At 38.0% G+C, this 16,659-nt stretch overlaps 1 protein-coding gene across 5 annotated transcripts in view; it reads left to right on the top strand.

Annotated features, from left to right (window-relative positions):
• The window catches only part of RBMS1 (RNA binding motif single stranded interacting protein 1), a 144,468-nt gene that overhangs the window by 106,029 nt on the left and 21,780 nt on the right, over positions 1 to 16,659 (top strand). For all 5 annotated transcript variants that reach the window (XM_040069234.2, XM_040069233.2, XM_040069232.2 and 2 more), the window contains exons 4-6: positions 30 to 121; positions 12,032 to 12,189; positions 15,363 to 15,442. In XM_040069234.2, coding sequence (XP_039925168.1) covers positions 30 to 121; positions 12,032 to 12,189; positions 15,363 to 15,442 — 330 coding nt within the window. The remainder of the gene's footprint in view (positions 1 to 29; positions 122 to 12,031; positions 12,190 to 15,362; positions 15,443 to 16,659) is intronic.

Raw genomic sequence — 16,659 nt, 5'->3', positions numbered from 1 at the left:
ATTAACAAAATGATGGTTTTTTCTTTCAGGTTACGGTTTTGTTGACTTTGACAGCCCAGCAGCTGCTCAGAAGGCAGTTTCTGCTTTAAAGGCCAGCGGAGTCCAAGCACAGATGGCAAAGGTGAGTTAAAATAACCAGCTAATTCTTGCAATGGGTTGTGAAGGTGAACAAGTTTGTACAGTGGCACAACAAGGGCAGTGTGGATTTTCCAGCTGCAGAGCCCTTAACAGAGAGCACAGTCCTCAAGCTGCATGATTATTGAGGTAATAAAATGGAGACTTTTGACTGCCATATCTTAAATAATCTCAACTAATTAAATAAAGAAGCATGATATTGTAAAGTCTTCAAACTGATCCCGTTGCATTTATCAGTTTATTCATAATAGTCTTCTCCATTGGCTTTATCAAACAAATATTTAGCAATCATTTGTAAAACCTGCAGTAGACTTAATTAATTGGTTTACAGCACAAAGGTATGAAAGGTTTCAAAGATTATCTGTTTGTTACTGAGGTTAGAAGCCTTGTGATTAAGGGATTAATTTTTGAGTATACCATGGCAAAATTTAACCTTTGAACTTTGTTTCAGTCCTTTTAGTATAGTTTCTGCTAATATCAGTAAAATTTGAACCTGAGCATTCATGATAAATGTCCTGAAATTCTTAGCCACCTCTTGGCTGACCTACTTTTGCATCAAGCAAAACCAAGAATTACTAAAAAATAACAGAATGGGAGCTATCTTTTTTTTCCTCTAATTTTTAATGAACCTTGCCTCTGAACCAGCTTAGTAGCCAAACGTGGTCTTCAGTGCTCTTTTATGAAATTGGGGAAATGATACGTTAGTAGTGATACTGTCATGCATATTTGTTGGGTCAGATGGCCTGGTTCCAAAAGGCAGCCATAAACTCCTCTACAAATTTGTTAACTAAAGAAAATATTACCAGTATAATCTGTTGATATAATTCTGGAACCTCTTAAAGCAAATTTATTTTTTAGTTTGAAAATTATATACTAATTAAAAAAACCCTGAAATCTAGTAATCTCAGAGGCTTTTTTATTAAAGTAGTCTGCAAAAAATCTAGCAAATCTTTTATAGTTATCCACTAGGTACAGATTTTTTTCAGATGAGATATTTTCCACAGCTTCTCAGCTGAAGAGAACAGTTAAGCTAACAACATAAATGTCTTTGGATGGATTCCAGGGCAACAAAATGGAAACCATATGTTTCATACTTAATGCGTGTTTCATTACAGCCATGACACAAACATACATGCTCACTGGAAAACACTTGAGGTTTTTTTTCCTTTTATAAGGTTTTACGTATGCTTAATAAAAGCCATTTACTTAATCTTGGGGTTTTAGGTGATCTCTTTAAAATATACCCCAGATTTTTCAAAGTTCTGTCTGCCATCTTTCGAATATGATATCTAGATAGGAGCTGCAAAAAGAGATTTTGAAGTCATGTAAATTCATTTTCTTAATAAACTTTGATGCTTGTTTTAGTTGTTTTCTTGAGTAGATGGAGAAGCTCTAATAACTATACTAACCTAGTGAATAGTTTCTTAATCTTTTTTATCGTATATATTTCTGACTCATTTCCTCTGACAGTTGCAAGATCAGTAATATTTCTTTTTGTTATCATTAATGAAAAAATGTGCACCAAAATATCCTACAATTTTGGGAGTTTTTCTGACCCTGTCTCAAGCTTGATGACCTGTGGGAAACCTTAACTATGAGGTTTGAATTCCAGTGAAACTTGTTCTGCTTCTTAACACAGAGAGGGTGTTTGAATTACTAAAAAGACCAATCCCAAAACCAGCCCAATGAACAGTACCACAACAGTCACTAGTGACTGAGTTGAATGCTTTGATTTTTGTCTATTTTGAGCCATTGGATTAATCTTTTTTTTCTCCCCCCCTGGGCAGCGCTGCTCTCCTTTTGTCTGAAAAATCCTATCTCTGCTTAGGTGCCCCAAACTGGGAATGGCCGGTCATAGTTGCTTTGGCAAGATTAGCTAATCACACCCTTCACACGCAAGACACTATAAAAGTTTGCGTTTGTGCGTTTAGGATTTTATCCTTTTGCGTGTGACCACCTGTGCCATGGGGTGGTGGTCCTGCAGTGACACTGCTCCAGGCTTAATTCTGAGTGCCACAGAGAAGGATTTGAGGAGTTTCCTGGCTGTCTGGGCAATTGATTTCCTTACTGGCCACCGCAGCTGCTGCAGTTTCAAGGAGGAAATCCATGCCTGGTGGAGTGGTTTATCCGTGGGGAGGTGTTGTAATTACTCTGTGCCCAGGGTGTCAGGAGCAGCACGGCTCCTCAGTGCTCTCACCCTCCTCCCAGCCGTGGTTTCTGACCCGCAGCTGAACAGGGAGGAAAGTGCTGAAGCCATGTTCTGACTCTGGCTGCCAGAGTAAAGTCCTTTTTGCAGTGTCCTGCTGTAGCTCTAGGTCAGTGAGTTAAAAACTACTCACGTCAGCAATTTCATCTGCGATCCTACTTTAGTGGAAGTGGTTCAGATTTTTATATATTAAAATTTTTGTTGTGTTGTAGAGATAACTTCAAATTACAGTGATATTATTTTTTTAACATTAAGCAGTGAATTACATTATTATTGTTGTTATTATTATTTTCCTATCCATGGGGTAAAAGCATGCTGTACTTGTCTACATCCAAGTTGATCTGACATGAGAAAAATCCCACTTGCTATGTTCTACTGCTGCTGAGCAGAGTGGGAAGGCCCAGGGCCCAAGTTCCAGCTTCAAGCCAAATCCTGCCAAATCTGTTCCAGGGTCACTGTTGGTGGAGCAGTGGCCACCGCTCAGGAGATGCCACAATAATGGTACCCTGCGTCAGTCCATTGCTCATGAAATACCATGTCTTCAACAATTCTGCTCTTTCTGAGGTCTGCATTGGGAACCCTTGGCTAAGACAAAGCACCCTGGGCAGAGTTCTGCTTTGTGCGGGTTACCGGTGTCTTCTGGTCACTGCTGAAACAAATGTTTCCAATGTTTCCTTTTGGCCAGAAAAAGTGGCTAAGAGCTCACGTAAGATAATTGCATGGCCAGAGGACGGGAGTAGTTTTTGGATGGAAATTTAAAATGGATTTAACAAGCTATTGCCCCTCTCCTCTTTTCCACTTGAGTATTGCTAGTGGTAACTCCATCTTTTTCAGGGTATGTGGGTGGCTATGGGAGGGGATCAGGTGATGTGAGCTGTACTGGTAGCCAGCTTATGTCAGGTCTCACCAGTACAAACCAGTAGATTATCTCTTACTCAACAGATCAAAGAACAAATACATGTCTTGCAAGTGTAGTGTTATTTCTAAGCTAGTTAGTAACTGCTGGGTGTCCAATTTTTTTTTCATTCCTTTCAATTTATCAAAATTTATTTTCTTAGTTTATTGTTCTTGCTTCCTAGAGGAGTGATTATAAACCAATATTCATAAGTTCAAAAGCTGTGGTTTTGTAGAGCTGTGCAGTCTTAGATAAGATTAGCAGTAGTATTGAAAAGCTCGGACCATTTTGTTTGTTGGAAAAATTGCGGCTGCTGTCAGAGTGATTCTTGAGAGCCCTCTTCTCTTCCCACCACCCCACAGGTAAAAGTGAGATAACTCTAGGTTTCTACATTATTCAGAGCCAATAGAAAGTGACTGTGTATAGGAAGATAGATGCACACAGAAAATCCACTATATATTGGTATTTTGAATGGAGATTTAAAATTCTGAGAGTCTGAGAAGTGGTGAGGTATAAATGCTATGGAGGTATCAGACACCTAAGTTCTTATAGGCTTTTGACTTTGAGGTTAAGGTGAAGCATTCAAGTCACTGCTCAGACCAAGTTCTGTCCCATCAAACGGTGTCAGCTGTATTCACCTGTAGCTACTGAAGCAACTGTTTCAAATGGAGAGTTGACTAATTCCTACTTTCTGGATATAAACCAACGTATAAATATAAAAGGTAAAAAAGAGCTACTAAATAAGAATGGTTAATAAACCCCACAGTTCTCATCTTTCTGTCCAGCAAACTTAATACAGGAAGAGAATCATTGTGTTTGTAGCCCAGATAAAGTCAGCAAGAGAATATCTATATTTTACTGACAGCAATGTAGAGCTGCACAAGCCAGCTAGAATACCAGAGTGGCTCTGCCAGACTTCATTGAGGGTTAACTCTTTCCTGGCATGGCAGGGACATTTGTACAACTGAATTGTCCATCTCCCGGTAGATTGACAGATTTCTGAGATAATAGTGAATAGTTTTATATCTACTAAAACTGTTCTACGTAAGGAATTACCACTTTTTGCAAAGAGCTTGCAATGTACTTTAGGCATCACAAGAAGGATTAATGGACATTCTCACAATTGAACTTCAACCATGTGTTTAAAATTAGTGTAGTGTCCTCTCTTTAAAATGATTTAGCTGTCCAAGTCCAACACAGCTGCTATGGACTCATTGAGCCTGATTCTCCACACTTTGTTGTTGAAGACCTTGTCTTCTCATGTCTCTTCAATTCTCTCTCCTCATTAGATTCGTAGTTCTGTATGTACAACTTTGCTATAAGACAGTCAAGATAATTTATAACTTAAATGGTTGATATTCATTATTTTCCAGTTTGTGTTTTCCTGTCGTTTTTTCCATATGGAAGCATAAAGAAAACATATACTACTTAAAACAGAAGCCATGAAAGTAGTCCATGGACATGGAAGATTTCTGTGGTCAGTGGGACTTGTTAATTTGAGCCAAGGAATGCTGTTCTATGTACTAATGTGCATTTTTGTGGGAAGACTCACTGTTTATCCATTCGAAGATTTCCCCAGAGTTGCACATTTTTAGGACTTAGGGCTTCAGATTCATAATGTTACAATTTCCTCCTCCTTAAAGTCTTTGCTTCCGCTGACACCATGAAGTGTGGTCCTGCTTATTTGTATTAGCTCTCACATTAACATATCACTAAATACTTTCAAATATTTTAAGCTTGTGCAAAAAATTAGGGCCATCTTAACAATTGTTTCTTATTTGAATTGTGTCAGAATAACAATGTGTTAACAATGTAAAGGATGTTCTCCCATCACATACTGACTTCCACCATTCTTTTGACACAATCTGCATTTTCTGGAGTGGTCTATAGGCCCTCAAGGCATCAGACCAAATTCTGAAACTTGTTATGTGGGAGTGGGGTTTAGTTTATGATGAATATGAGCCAATTGTCTGAGTTCATGTTGTTCTAGAGTGCAGAGATGACCTGAATTTGCCATCTTTATATTTTTCACTTACAGTTCAAAGGCAGAACTGTCATGTACTCTCCACATGCAGGTAGCTTTATCTTTCTTTCCTATGTTTTTATACTTTAAGCTTAACTCTAGGTGACTTTTTTTCCCAAGTGTATTTGAGAAAGATGAATTGTCTTCACTGTATGAAGTGTGAACTTCAGGAGGAAGAAGTTGCTTAGCTGCTTGTCCTCGTCTCTGTAACAGAAATCAAGGCTTTTCCACATCTAATAAGCATAATGTATTGAAGGCAGCCCTTCCTTTATGTTGCTGATGAAGAACATGGTTTTAAATGAGCAAAAATGAGAAACAACAAACTTTTAAGTTCAGTCATGTATTGCTTATAGTACTTGTCTTCACTGTGACGACCTTCTGGAGAATTAAATCAGTTTTCATTCCTACAGGGCAAACCAAGAAAAATAGTTTAGGTTACCATGGTGCTAGTGCACTTAATCTAACTGGAGAAGGTAGGCACGTTACAATTTTTTATTCTGCATCTGGGCTTGTGAATGCCAAAGAACAGATGACAGGCAAACTGGAGCTAGCTCAAGCAGATTTCTGCAGCAGTTTTTAGCAACTGTCTTGAAAAGTCTTCTTTTAACGTAGTTTGTACTACTTTTTGTAGGCACTAGTATTAAATCTTACTGTAACACGTTTTAAATAAACATAATATATTTTTCTCCTTATGTTTGTAGAATATAAGAATGTTCTTAAGAGTCATTATAAAATAAATTGAAGGTAAGCCAAATTTTGCTTACCTGAAAGCTAAATGACTGTCATGTCAGGAATTGCAAGTGCACTAAACAGACAGTTTAACAACCACTTGCCTTGAGTAAAGAGCTTCAACCTACACGAGTCTTATCTCAGTTGCTGGGTAGTGCTGTGCCTTGTTCTGACAAGGGTCCGGTGCCTTCTTATGAACTGTGGTGGGCTCATTCAGAGCTCCCAGGGAGCACCTTCGTGCCCTTCTGGCAAAGGCAAAGCGAAATCGCTGAGAAATAAAAAAGGAATGTATTAATGCAGTGATGGTCAGACTGATCACAATGCTTTTTGTAGTTAAATTCCTTTTCTTAATACAGATGTGCCTGTAAAAGTAAATGTTTAGTGTATCAATCATATGCAGTTCTGGAGATCAAGTGAAGATTATGGTAGTGATTTCTCCCTGAATTGTGTTGTTTACAGTCCGTGGTCAGACAGTATTAAAACTGTGGCTAAAACAGACATATTTCAGTGAGACACTGGCCAATTGTAAATTTTGAAGTAGTATCTATATGAAGACAGACAAGCATTTAATCCATTCCCTGACAGGCAGAGGATCTTCCATGCTGTGAGCAGAGCCTAGTCACATGTTTCTGAATGGCTATCTGTTCACTCTGACCTTACACAGAGCAACAGAAAACAGATGTCTTTGCGTTTTGCCAAGTTTCTTGCTCGCAATTTAGGAACAATTCCACACGCACAGGGAGGGTTTTTTGTTAATTTCTTGCAGATGATGGTAGAGCACTTCACATTATGCAGGAATCCTGATCACCTCTTTCTACAGAAATAAATATTAACAGTTGATCATTCCCATCACTTTTATAAGAAATGCTGTGTCTTATAAGAGCTCTTTGGGAAAAAGCAACGTGTTACGTTCTGGTAGAGAACTTCTGGAGACACAGCTGAAGGTGTTTGGTGAGAAAAGACTGATAGAAACTTGATGACTTGCATTGCTAAAAACAAGACTTACTAGTCTCCTCAGTAATATGGATACTTACAGTAGCCCACAAATTGCCTGGCATTGCCCATAAACTAAAAATGCTGAGCAATTTCAGCATCTTTCAGGATATGCTGATGGTTCTGTTAACTAAGAAAAACCCTGCATGAGATATGAAGACACTCAAATTAAGCAGTTTTCCTACATTTTATAAAATTGGGGGAAAAAATACATTCAGTAGTTTATATATTAATGAAGGCTTGCTGCCCAAAATTAGGGAACTTCCCACTGACTTTAGCAAATCTTTTTGATCATTTCCATTAAATAGTGCAAATAATTTCAAGAGATTTAAGGTATATAAGGGGAAAGTGGCTTATACAATTTCATGGATTTTAAGCAGAGGAACACCTACCTTTAAATCCTAAGAATGATTACAGTGTATAGGCAAGGTTTGAGCTGAGTTATGTTGGAAGGTATTTTTGCTGGTTTCACTTTATTTTTCTTAATTCCAGAAGAGGAATTAAAAACTCAGGTATCAAAGGATTTCTTTTTCTCTCCTGAGACAGAGCAGTAATAACCCTGTGAATTAAGCTATCATGAGACAGGTTTTGATAAGGAAGAAAGTCACAGAACTTAAAGTACTAAACTCCTGCTTGCCAGAGAGAGAGATGGATGACTTTCTCCTCTCGTTTGTCTTTCTCAAACTTTCTGAATTTTAACTGTTAACCTGTAACCATTTTCCATCACAAAATCTTGTATAAAGACCAACAGCTGTTTGTACAGTGCTTTTTGTGTAAGGCAGCATAGAGCTGGAATGGGAATCCTAGTTGTGGCTGCTATTTGGAAGTCAGCTTGGAAATCCAGTGTGTTCTAAGGGGAGGGAACAAACTTGCTGCTTACGATCTCCCAAAACATACCCAGATAGCTGTTTCAAGATTCGATAGCCTTGTGAACAGGACAGAAGCTGCATGGTGGAATAACTCATTCACAGGAAGAGAGGAGGTGTTTTGCACATTAATTGGTGTAAGTCCTCCTCTGTCAAACCATATAGAAGAATTCCAAATGCACTCTAGAAAAAGTTCAGTCTTGCTTTGCATCTATGCCAACAGTAGTAGGGGTTGCAAATGAGTGTTGTAAATGAGCCCTTTTCTGAAGCAATGGCAGTCTCTTTCTTCTTTTGAAAAGTGAAGAAGTGGGTTAAATTAATCTGTCCTGACCTAGTTGGACTTGTTCTTTATGGGCCCCTTCCAACTTGAGCTATTCTGTGGTTCTGTGATTTATCCTTATAGCTAAACTGCTGCTGTTCCCCAGGGTGGCCGTGGGTTTGCACCTGCAGTGCAGATACCACCTCAATGCACTGTGGAATGTGTTTGTTGGCATTTCAACTATTTTGCTGGAAGAGTTACAGATGGAAGAAATTTCAAGTTGTGTTCCAGGATTTCAGTGAGACATCCTCATCCGTTGGCAGCTTTTTTGCTGTTCGTTTCCCTTCTGTGCCTGCCATCTTTACCAGTTCTAGCTATGGACGTGTGTAGAAGAGTCTTCAGACTTCCCTTTGTCTGCTGTGGTCTGTGTGTTCCATCAAAGGATCACATCAGAAGTAACTGTACCCATGGGAGTGTTCAGGCTGTACTAGGCTGATGTGGAGAAAGGGTCAGGAAAGCAGAAGTCCTTTCCAGTCAGACATTCAGCATGCCCATGACCAAACCCCAGTAATTAATAACTCAAATAATGCAAAAAAAGATTGTTTCACGGACCACAAGTAAAATTTTTCCATCACAAAATGCTTTCTGTTCAGGGAAAACAATTTCCTTAGAACAGTTTCCTCAGATGCACTTCTTTTTTCTCTTTTCTCTCAAGAGCTTTGTAATGTGGGTTAGTGGTGAGGTTGCTAATACTCTTCCAAAGTGGAGCGTTGCCTTCCCTAACAATAGTGTTACATGATTTTGTGGCAGGAAGTTTTCTCTGGTGGGTGGATAAGTACAAGCATCTAATGTGCAGTGAATGGCAGCAGGTCCTTGTGCCCCTTTAGGCAGGGAAGGTTCCTGGTCTCATCCTGAATGCAGTGCCGGGAAAATGTGGGAATCTGCTGAGCCCTGGGCTGCAACAGGAGCACAAGAGAAGGAGAGTGTGCTCTACCCACTTAACCTGAACAGGTCTCTCTGAGTTTCTGCGCTTGACTGAATTTCTTTCTCTGCTGGGTGATTCTGAATGTAGTCTTTTGCTTGGTTGGGTTTTTTTGGTTTTTGTTCTTTTGGTTTTTTTTTTTTTTTTTTGTTTTTTTTTTTTGTTTTTTGCATGTAAAATACACTTTTAGTGCCAAGAACAAAATGGGGCCTTTTTTATCTTTTCAAATGTTAGATTTTTTCATGAGAATACTTTTATACTTTCTGTTATTCTAGAATGAAAGCATTAGGAAATTAAATAAAAATTTGCAAAGAGTCTGGCTTTTCAGCTGATATACTGTTTTAGATTATTTAGGGAAGTTTTAGGATATTTGCCTGCAATATATTTTACAGCCTATAATAAAAAGTAAAACATTCAAAACTTTTTCTTTCAAATACTGTTTGGAATTTCAGAAAATCTTGCTATGACTATGGCTACAAATGCAGTTTTGTAATGCCAGTGCTTGAAACCTCTAAATAGAACTCATTAAAGAAGGAACTCATTGCTAATAGAACTCATTAAAGAAGGAAGTTAAGCATACATATCTCAGGGTGCAAAACAAAATTGCTTAATACTAAGTAACAAACCAGTTCTAACACTGAAAGCTGTTCTACAGCTCACATTCCTGCCTGAGGAAATTTGAGCTGAATGTCAAGATGTAACTACTGTAATGCTGCCCAGCAATCAGGATTAATATTAATGCCAGCTCTGGTCTCACAGTGAATCCATTTTCTTGTCTTCTCTTTCTGTTGATTTTTCTAATTTAAAAAAGAATTCAGATATCCTATGATAAGATAATTTGAACCCCCAAACTTGTCTGTGTACTATATAGATTCAGTATTATTTTGGAAGGGAGATGTCTCGACTAGGTAACAAAAGAGAAATCGTACAGGGTAATCAAATGCCATTTGTAATGGACCATAAAGGGGCCAATGAGGCAGCACCTGGGAGCTGGGAAAGGTTGTTTTGTAAGGTATGTGGGGTTTTGGTGTGGCTAGGAATTACAGTCATACCAGTGGCAGAGGCATGCACATCAGGAGGATATAATGGAAGAACATTTCCCTCCTGTAGGTCTTTTATTCAAATTTCTTTTAAAAGTCTTCTGTAAAACTTCAAAACATTAACTCCTTTGAACTGAATGTGAGGCTTGGGGTAAAAATGCAAATAAGTAAAGGGTTTTCAGCATAGAATTTGCTTTCCCATTTTTAATTTTCATTAGGTTTTGGAACAGGATAGTTCCTTTCTGTGCCTAAAAGGTATGACCTCCCGCCAAGCCTCAACGATTTTTTTTTTTTCCCCCCTCCTATGAAAAACTAACCCAAACTGAGAGGCAATATCCAAGACAGCAAGTTATAAAATGATGCAATATGCTACTAAAAGTACAGAGATGATATTAATATAAGGGTATCTTAAGGACAAATTGATGCCTGATCTGCATGCGAGGATATCACCATCCATCCAGTATAATCACTTCAATAAATGCTTTAATGGCAGGAAGCAAGTGATGTGGTTTTCTATGATTTTGTTTTTGTTGTCTGGTTTGATTCAAACTTCTCTGCAAGCCAGTTAGCCCTCTTGTAGAGAAGGAGAATCTATTGTGGACTATGTCATCAAATATGTTGGGACCAATAAATATGTTAGGACAGTGGGCAGAAACTGATGCACAGGGAGTTCCACCTGTAAATGAGGATTAATTTCTTTACTGTGCAGTGACTGGGCACTGGAACAGATTGCCCAGAGAAACTGTTGAGTGTTCCTCACTGATTATATCCTAGAACTGTCTGAACACAATCCTGTGCAATGTGATCTAGGATGAGCAGACATGGTCCTTTCCAACCTTACCCATTCTGTGATTCTATGAAAATTGTATATCAATAAAATTGATTTCAGATAATATCACTGCTGATGCCAGAAAAGTTCTACTGAATTTGGGCTTCCTGCAGAGACTTAAATTCATACCAGGCTAACAGTGATGACATGGAAGTTTTCCACACCTTTAAGGGTCATGTCACATCAATCTGTGTAGATTAAGAATGTGCTTCAGTACAGAGCATGGCCAGTGGTCACCAGCATGAAAGAGATGCTCCCTTGCCTCAGCTGGGAAATCTGTAGACAAACCGTGGAAATCACCAGTTTCAGCAGAAAGATTTATTTGGGGTGTCATTTTGTGGCACGTATATAGATAACACAAAGTAGCAAGTAGCTACAGGAATGGCAGAGTTGTGACTACATTTGTCTCCTCCCTAGTTGTTCATCTCCTGGCTGCCCTCCTCTCTCATTTTGTCTGTTTCTAGAGAAAGTTTTTGGAAGACTTTTGTATTGTCTGAATGCATAACGTAAAAGTTTGGTGAAAAGTCAACAATGTTCATGTGTGGAAGGAGATGACTGTCCCACTCATTTCTCTGTCACCCTATTCTTTTGGTATTATTATGGCGGTGTGCATACTCTTAAATCTGTTTTCTCATTTTTTCCTCATACTGTTTTCCAATTGTTATCCCAATCTTTTCTCTTCTTAATTTACATCTGACTTTCTTAGTGCTTTCCACTTCTTTTGCATTTCTTGTCTGCTAATTTCTTTCTTTCTTTATCTCATTTTTACTTTTTTTTCCCCATTTCCTTCCAGAAAAATTTGAAACATGGCATTTTAACATTGACTATAAATGGGTCAATTATTCACCTTTATCTCAACTTAAAAATGTCGGTGTCAGCAGTAATAGGAGAAGGGGAACTTCCTCAGGAATGCTGCAGGCAGTGGCAGAAGATGGAGGTCACTATTACTAGGAAAGAGCAGCCTTTACAAAGAGCCTGAGAAGTAAAAATCTGCACCAGAAGTTCTGTGTAATTGTTTTAAATTCAAAATGTCAGTGGCAACAACAATAACAGTTGGTTTTAATTCTCTTTCAGCAACAAGAACAAGACCCAACTAACCTATACATTTCCAACCTGCCTCTTTCAATGGATGAGCAGGAGCTTGAGAACATGCTGAAGCCCTTTGGGCAGGTCATCTCCACGAGGATACTGCGGGACTCGAGTGGGACAAGCCGTGGTGTTGGCTTTGCAAGGTACTTCAGTGGTGTTAGCTGTGCTGGCAGCCTCTTTCCTCTGTTTTGATTGAAAAGGCAAGAAAAGGTGGAAAAGGCAGAAATTACAGAAAATCATACAGTTTGTAAAAAGAAGGGAGATTGAGATGGAGTTATCCAGCAGGGTTTTGCTAATTCTTCCTTTGGTAAAGCTGTGTCTCATCTTGCTTAGATGGCTAAATCTAAATTTATTGCTCTTGCTGGACAACTATCTAGAATAAGAAATCACTTCCTAAACCACTTCCTTCTCTTTTCTGTACTTCTCCTTTCTCCTCTGTCCCTGAACCAGTAAGCAGTAAGAGTACGTGATGCTTCACAGAGACTCCTGTTGACTTTTCTGGCTTGTGAAGTTTGAATCCCAGGCAGCAGACCAGAAGGAAGAACCTTCTTCCCCATGCTTATGCCTTTTTTTTGTTTGTTTGTTTTTCTTCATTAGTTTCTTGAAGAAAATGAACCCACCATTGCCATTTGAACGTCAGCCCTTTGAATTTTCAGGCTCATTAACATGATGTCAACTGGGAAAGAAAATATTTTTATTCACTTACAGTAAATCTCATCTTAAAATACTTGTGTGCTTAGTCAAATATCTCGCCCAAATCAACAAGAACAAGAGTATTTTCCATAAATTAGTAGATATGTCTCAAATGTGCTGTCCATACAAGTCTGCTTTTTATCTAGTTAATGCAGTTATCTTTTCTGGGATCTTTTCATCAAAGTTTTTTCTGTGCTGCTTTTATTTATCCAGGTCCTGCTTTAAACCTTGTATAACAATCAAAATTTAGAGGCTTTAAATTGAAGGTTTCTAATATCAAAAACAAAAGCATGCTTTGAGCAAAGAATTGGGATTCTCAAAATATGTTGTAAAGTCTCCATGAAATCAAATTTCAGTAATTCAGATGCTCAGCCTGTATTACAATAGCTCTGTATTTGAACAAAACAGCAGAATCTAAAATTAGCGCACAGAGAACTGAACAAATTTATCCTCCAACGAGGCCAACATTTTCCTGTGAGTTGGCTGGGGGTTGTTTCATAGCACTGTGATATTTCTTCTTTTTTTTTTTTTTTTTCCTTTTCTTTTTTTTTTCCCTTTTTTTTTTTTTTTTAATCTCTCCCCCCACCAGCCTCCTGACTCCAAACTTTATATGCTTGTCAAACTACCAAGTTTCGAAAAGGTATAACATAGGAACAAAATAAAAATAACAGAGTGATATTCATTATTTAAGAGTGGAAAACCAGCAAGTTTGGGCTTTGCTAAAATTTCTTTCTGTCCCCTTTAAAAAAATCAAGTGTTTGTAATACTTTTGGGGTAAAGTTAACTGGGCATTTTAATTTTCTTAATACACTTGTTTCATATGTAGCTTTCACTTTTTGGTACTATGAAGGGTAGCATCCACTAACACCCATTCTAGAATTCAGCAGACATTTCGAATTCATTCTCCCTGAAGTTGTATACCACCTTTACCTTGAATCAGTGGTATGGTAGGAAACATGATGGGATATATTTTTTCTAATAGCTAGAAGTGTTCTAGAATCATATGCAAAAGTCAAAAAGACTTGTGCGTATTCAAAAACCTCACTTGTATTGAAGACATTAAAATAGAATAGTTTTAAAGTATTTTCTCAAGAGTTTCTCTGTTATGCGTTTTGTGTTTTATATATACATGAGTGAAGTTATTTTTATATAAATGGTTATTCATATACATGCATATAGTATACATAAGTTAGAGGATAAGTTTTCTTCTATATCTAATTAGAGCTTCTTTCCTTCTCCAAGGTGAACATTTTTCTTCTATTGGAAAATTCTCAGATAATTCTTAATTGGAGCTAAATTTTTCCAAGAAATCTGTAGACATTAAATAAATATTTTAATTTCTTGCCCTTTGGGAGGTTTTCATTAATTTCATAGGGAGTAATGTATCTTATCAAATGCAGACTTTCAAATCTGAAAGTAAATTATACTGTTTGTTTCATGTGAGACAAAAAAAAAAAAAAAATAGAATTAGATTTCTTTGATGCAGATCCAATAATCCAGAACTTCTGAAAATTCTTTAGGAGATATTTTTGGAATCATTAGGAATGCCTCATGTTCAGTCTGGCTTTTTGGTGCTATTGGTTGTTATCTATGCTTGCATTTTGTCATCCTGCGCAGAAAGGATATCAGAATTGAAAAGATACCAAGACTTAGTAATCTTTAGTCCTGGTTGTTTGCTGTTGAGGCCATTGGCCTAATTTGTGGATATGAATTCCAGAACTTAATGAACAAATAAAGAAATTACCTATTCAGCCTAACCAAACATCATCTTGCAGGCTGCTGCAAATTAAGTTTTTCTTTTTAAAACATATTTTGTTGTAATTGCACATCTCAGTCGTCCACTGCGACTGAGTCCAGGCTGGTTGGGGCTGGCAGATGCACACTGCAGGTGAGGCTGCAGCCACAGCCTCCAGAGCTCTCCAGGCCAGCAGGAGCTCTCCAGCCATCAGCCCAGTGTGGTCAGTCTGGGTCTGACAGCACAAGTGCACAAACCTCTTCAAGATTTTGGATTCATTCTCAGTAGCCATCACAGCTATGCTGGTACTGGCTCTGTTTTGAACTTGGAGACAATTAAATAAGAGCCAGGTGCATCATGTAGTGGAGATGATGTGTATGAGCTAAAAGCTGCCAAGTCAGTTTGGGTCATGCAGTCAGGCAGGTTTATATATTTGAGTTTATTACCCTTAAACTGTACAGACAGTTCTGAATCCTCTCTTAAGAGTGGCATTAACCTTTGCTGCATGCAGCATGCACACTAAGCATTCAGTTATGGGTGCTAGTGAGTCAGTCTGCTTCTTTCAAGACAAGAGAGGTACTTCAGGCAGCTTGGACAGCTACAGTATAATTTCTGAGGAAATAAGAGTATTATTTTCAGTTTGGCACTGTCTTTGGTCTCAGAGTGCATAAAATGTTAATTGAGTTTGGCTTTATCTTCCTGAAGTTATATGTTCTTAGAAAACATCTTCTCCATTGTTCACACATGGGAAAGCAAGCCACAGCAGTGAAAAGGGGAAAAGCAAGAAATATGATTTGAGAAAAAGCAAGAAATATGCTTAAAAAAAATTACAAACATGGGAATCTGGTTGAGTGTTTAATTTATGTAAATTATTCTTTATTTTCTTAGGATGGAGTCAACAGAAAAATGTGAAGCAGTGATTGCTCATTTTAATGGAAAATTCATAAAGACACCAGCAGGAGTTTCTGGTATGTTGCATATATTTCTTACAAGATGTATGAATGGGTTATTGCTTACATGATGGAAGCCTGTTACACTGATTGTTGTATCTGGTTTCTCATTTAGAAGCAGGCTTATTAAAATTAAACTGTGTCTTTTTGGATGGCTGTAATGCTAGCTTGGAACACAGTATTGCTTTTCTGTTGTAAACCTTTTCTAGAAATCTAGTAGTGTTCTCTCCAAGCAGAGAAACAAGCAGCTAAGATGCCAGCTATGTACAAATTTACATTCCACATAATCCCAGTTGAAGTGAGGAAACAAATATCTGTATCAGAACAGAATTTGGCTGATTGTCTATGGACAGGGCCTTTTTCAGAGGCAAAAATGAGCTGGTTTTGTCATCTGTTGATGATTTTTTTCGAGGTATTTTCAAAAACAATATTTGCTTCAAAAATAAAATGGAATCTGCAGCAGTGCCTGGCATGATGATTCACTGGGAAGCTGCAGCTCTCAAGTCAGTGTAGGTTTTAAAGTCCTTCAGGAAAATGGAAGGAGGTTAGCACAGAATGCTGCTTCTAGAAATATTGTGCAAGGCAAAATTCAAAGAAGACTTAGTACAATTTTGCTGTAATACCAAGTTCCTCACCAGTTTGTCTGCTTTGTCAGCACTGTTTCTAAGAGACAAAATGTATATTCCATGAATACTGAGAAATGAGGAGAGGAAATTCAATGCTGCTGAGTAAAATAGAAAGTAAAGAGGACAATAGAGAAGGAAAGAATACATGCCTGACATTCCAGGCAGCTTTCAGTAGGCATTTTATTGAGAATCCCAAGTGGGAATTTTACAAATTACAGTGTTGATGTGGTTGCTGAAGCTGCCTTTATCCCACTGGTGAAATGTTCTCTGCAGTCAGACCCTGTCACTGAGGAGGAGGAAAGTAGCCCTCGGCAGGCAGACAAGAATGTGGCTTGTTTAGTAAAACTCCAAACATGCCTCATCCCCGAAAGATTGCTCCAGTTTGAGGCAGTCTGTGCTGCTGTGAGGATGGAAAATGCTTCAGAGCACAGGAAACCACTCCCTTCGGCAAAACTAATCTAATGCAGTTTTTTTACTTCCCTAGCCGTGCTTTCTCAGACCCTTTGCACAGGGATTAATTGCTTTTGTTATTATTTTTTAAAACTTTGTTACAAAGTGTTGGTAGATTTAAGCACATTGTTGCATTTGTTACTTTAGTTATATTATCAT

The sequence above is a fragment of the Hirundo rustica genome, chromosome 7 (assembly GCF_015227805.2).
Source record: "Hirundo rustica isolate bHirRus1 chromosome 7, bHirRus1.pri.v3, whole genome shotgun sequence".
NCBI classification, from domain to species: domain Eukaryota; kingdom Metazoa; phylum Chordata; class Aves; order Passeriformes; family Hirundinidae; genus Hirundo; species Hirundo rustica.
This window is presented reverse-complemented; position numbering and strand designations above follow the sequence as displayed.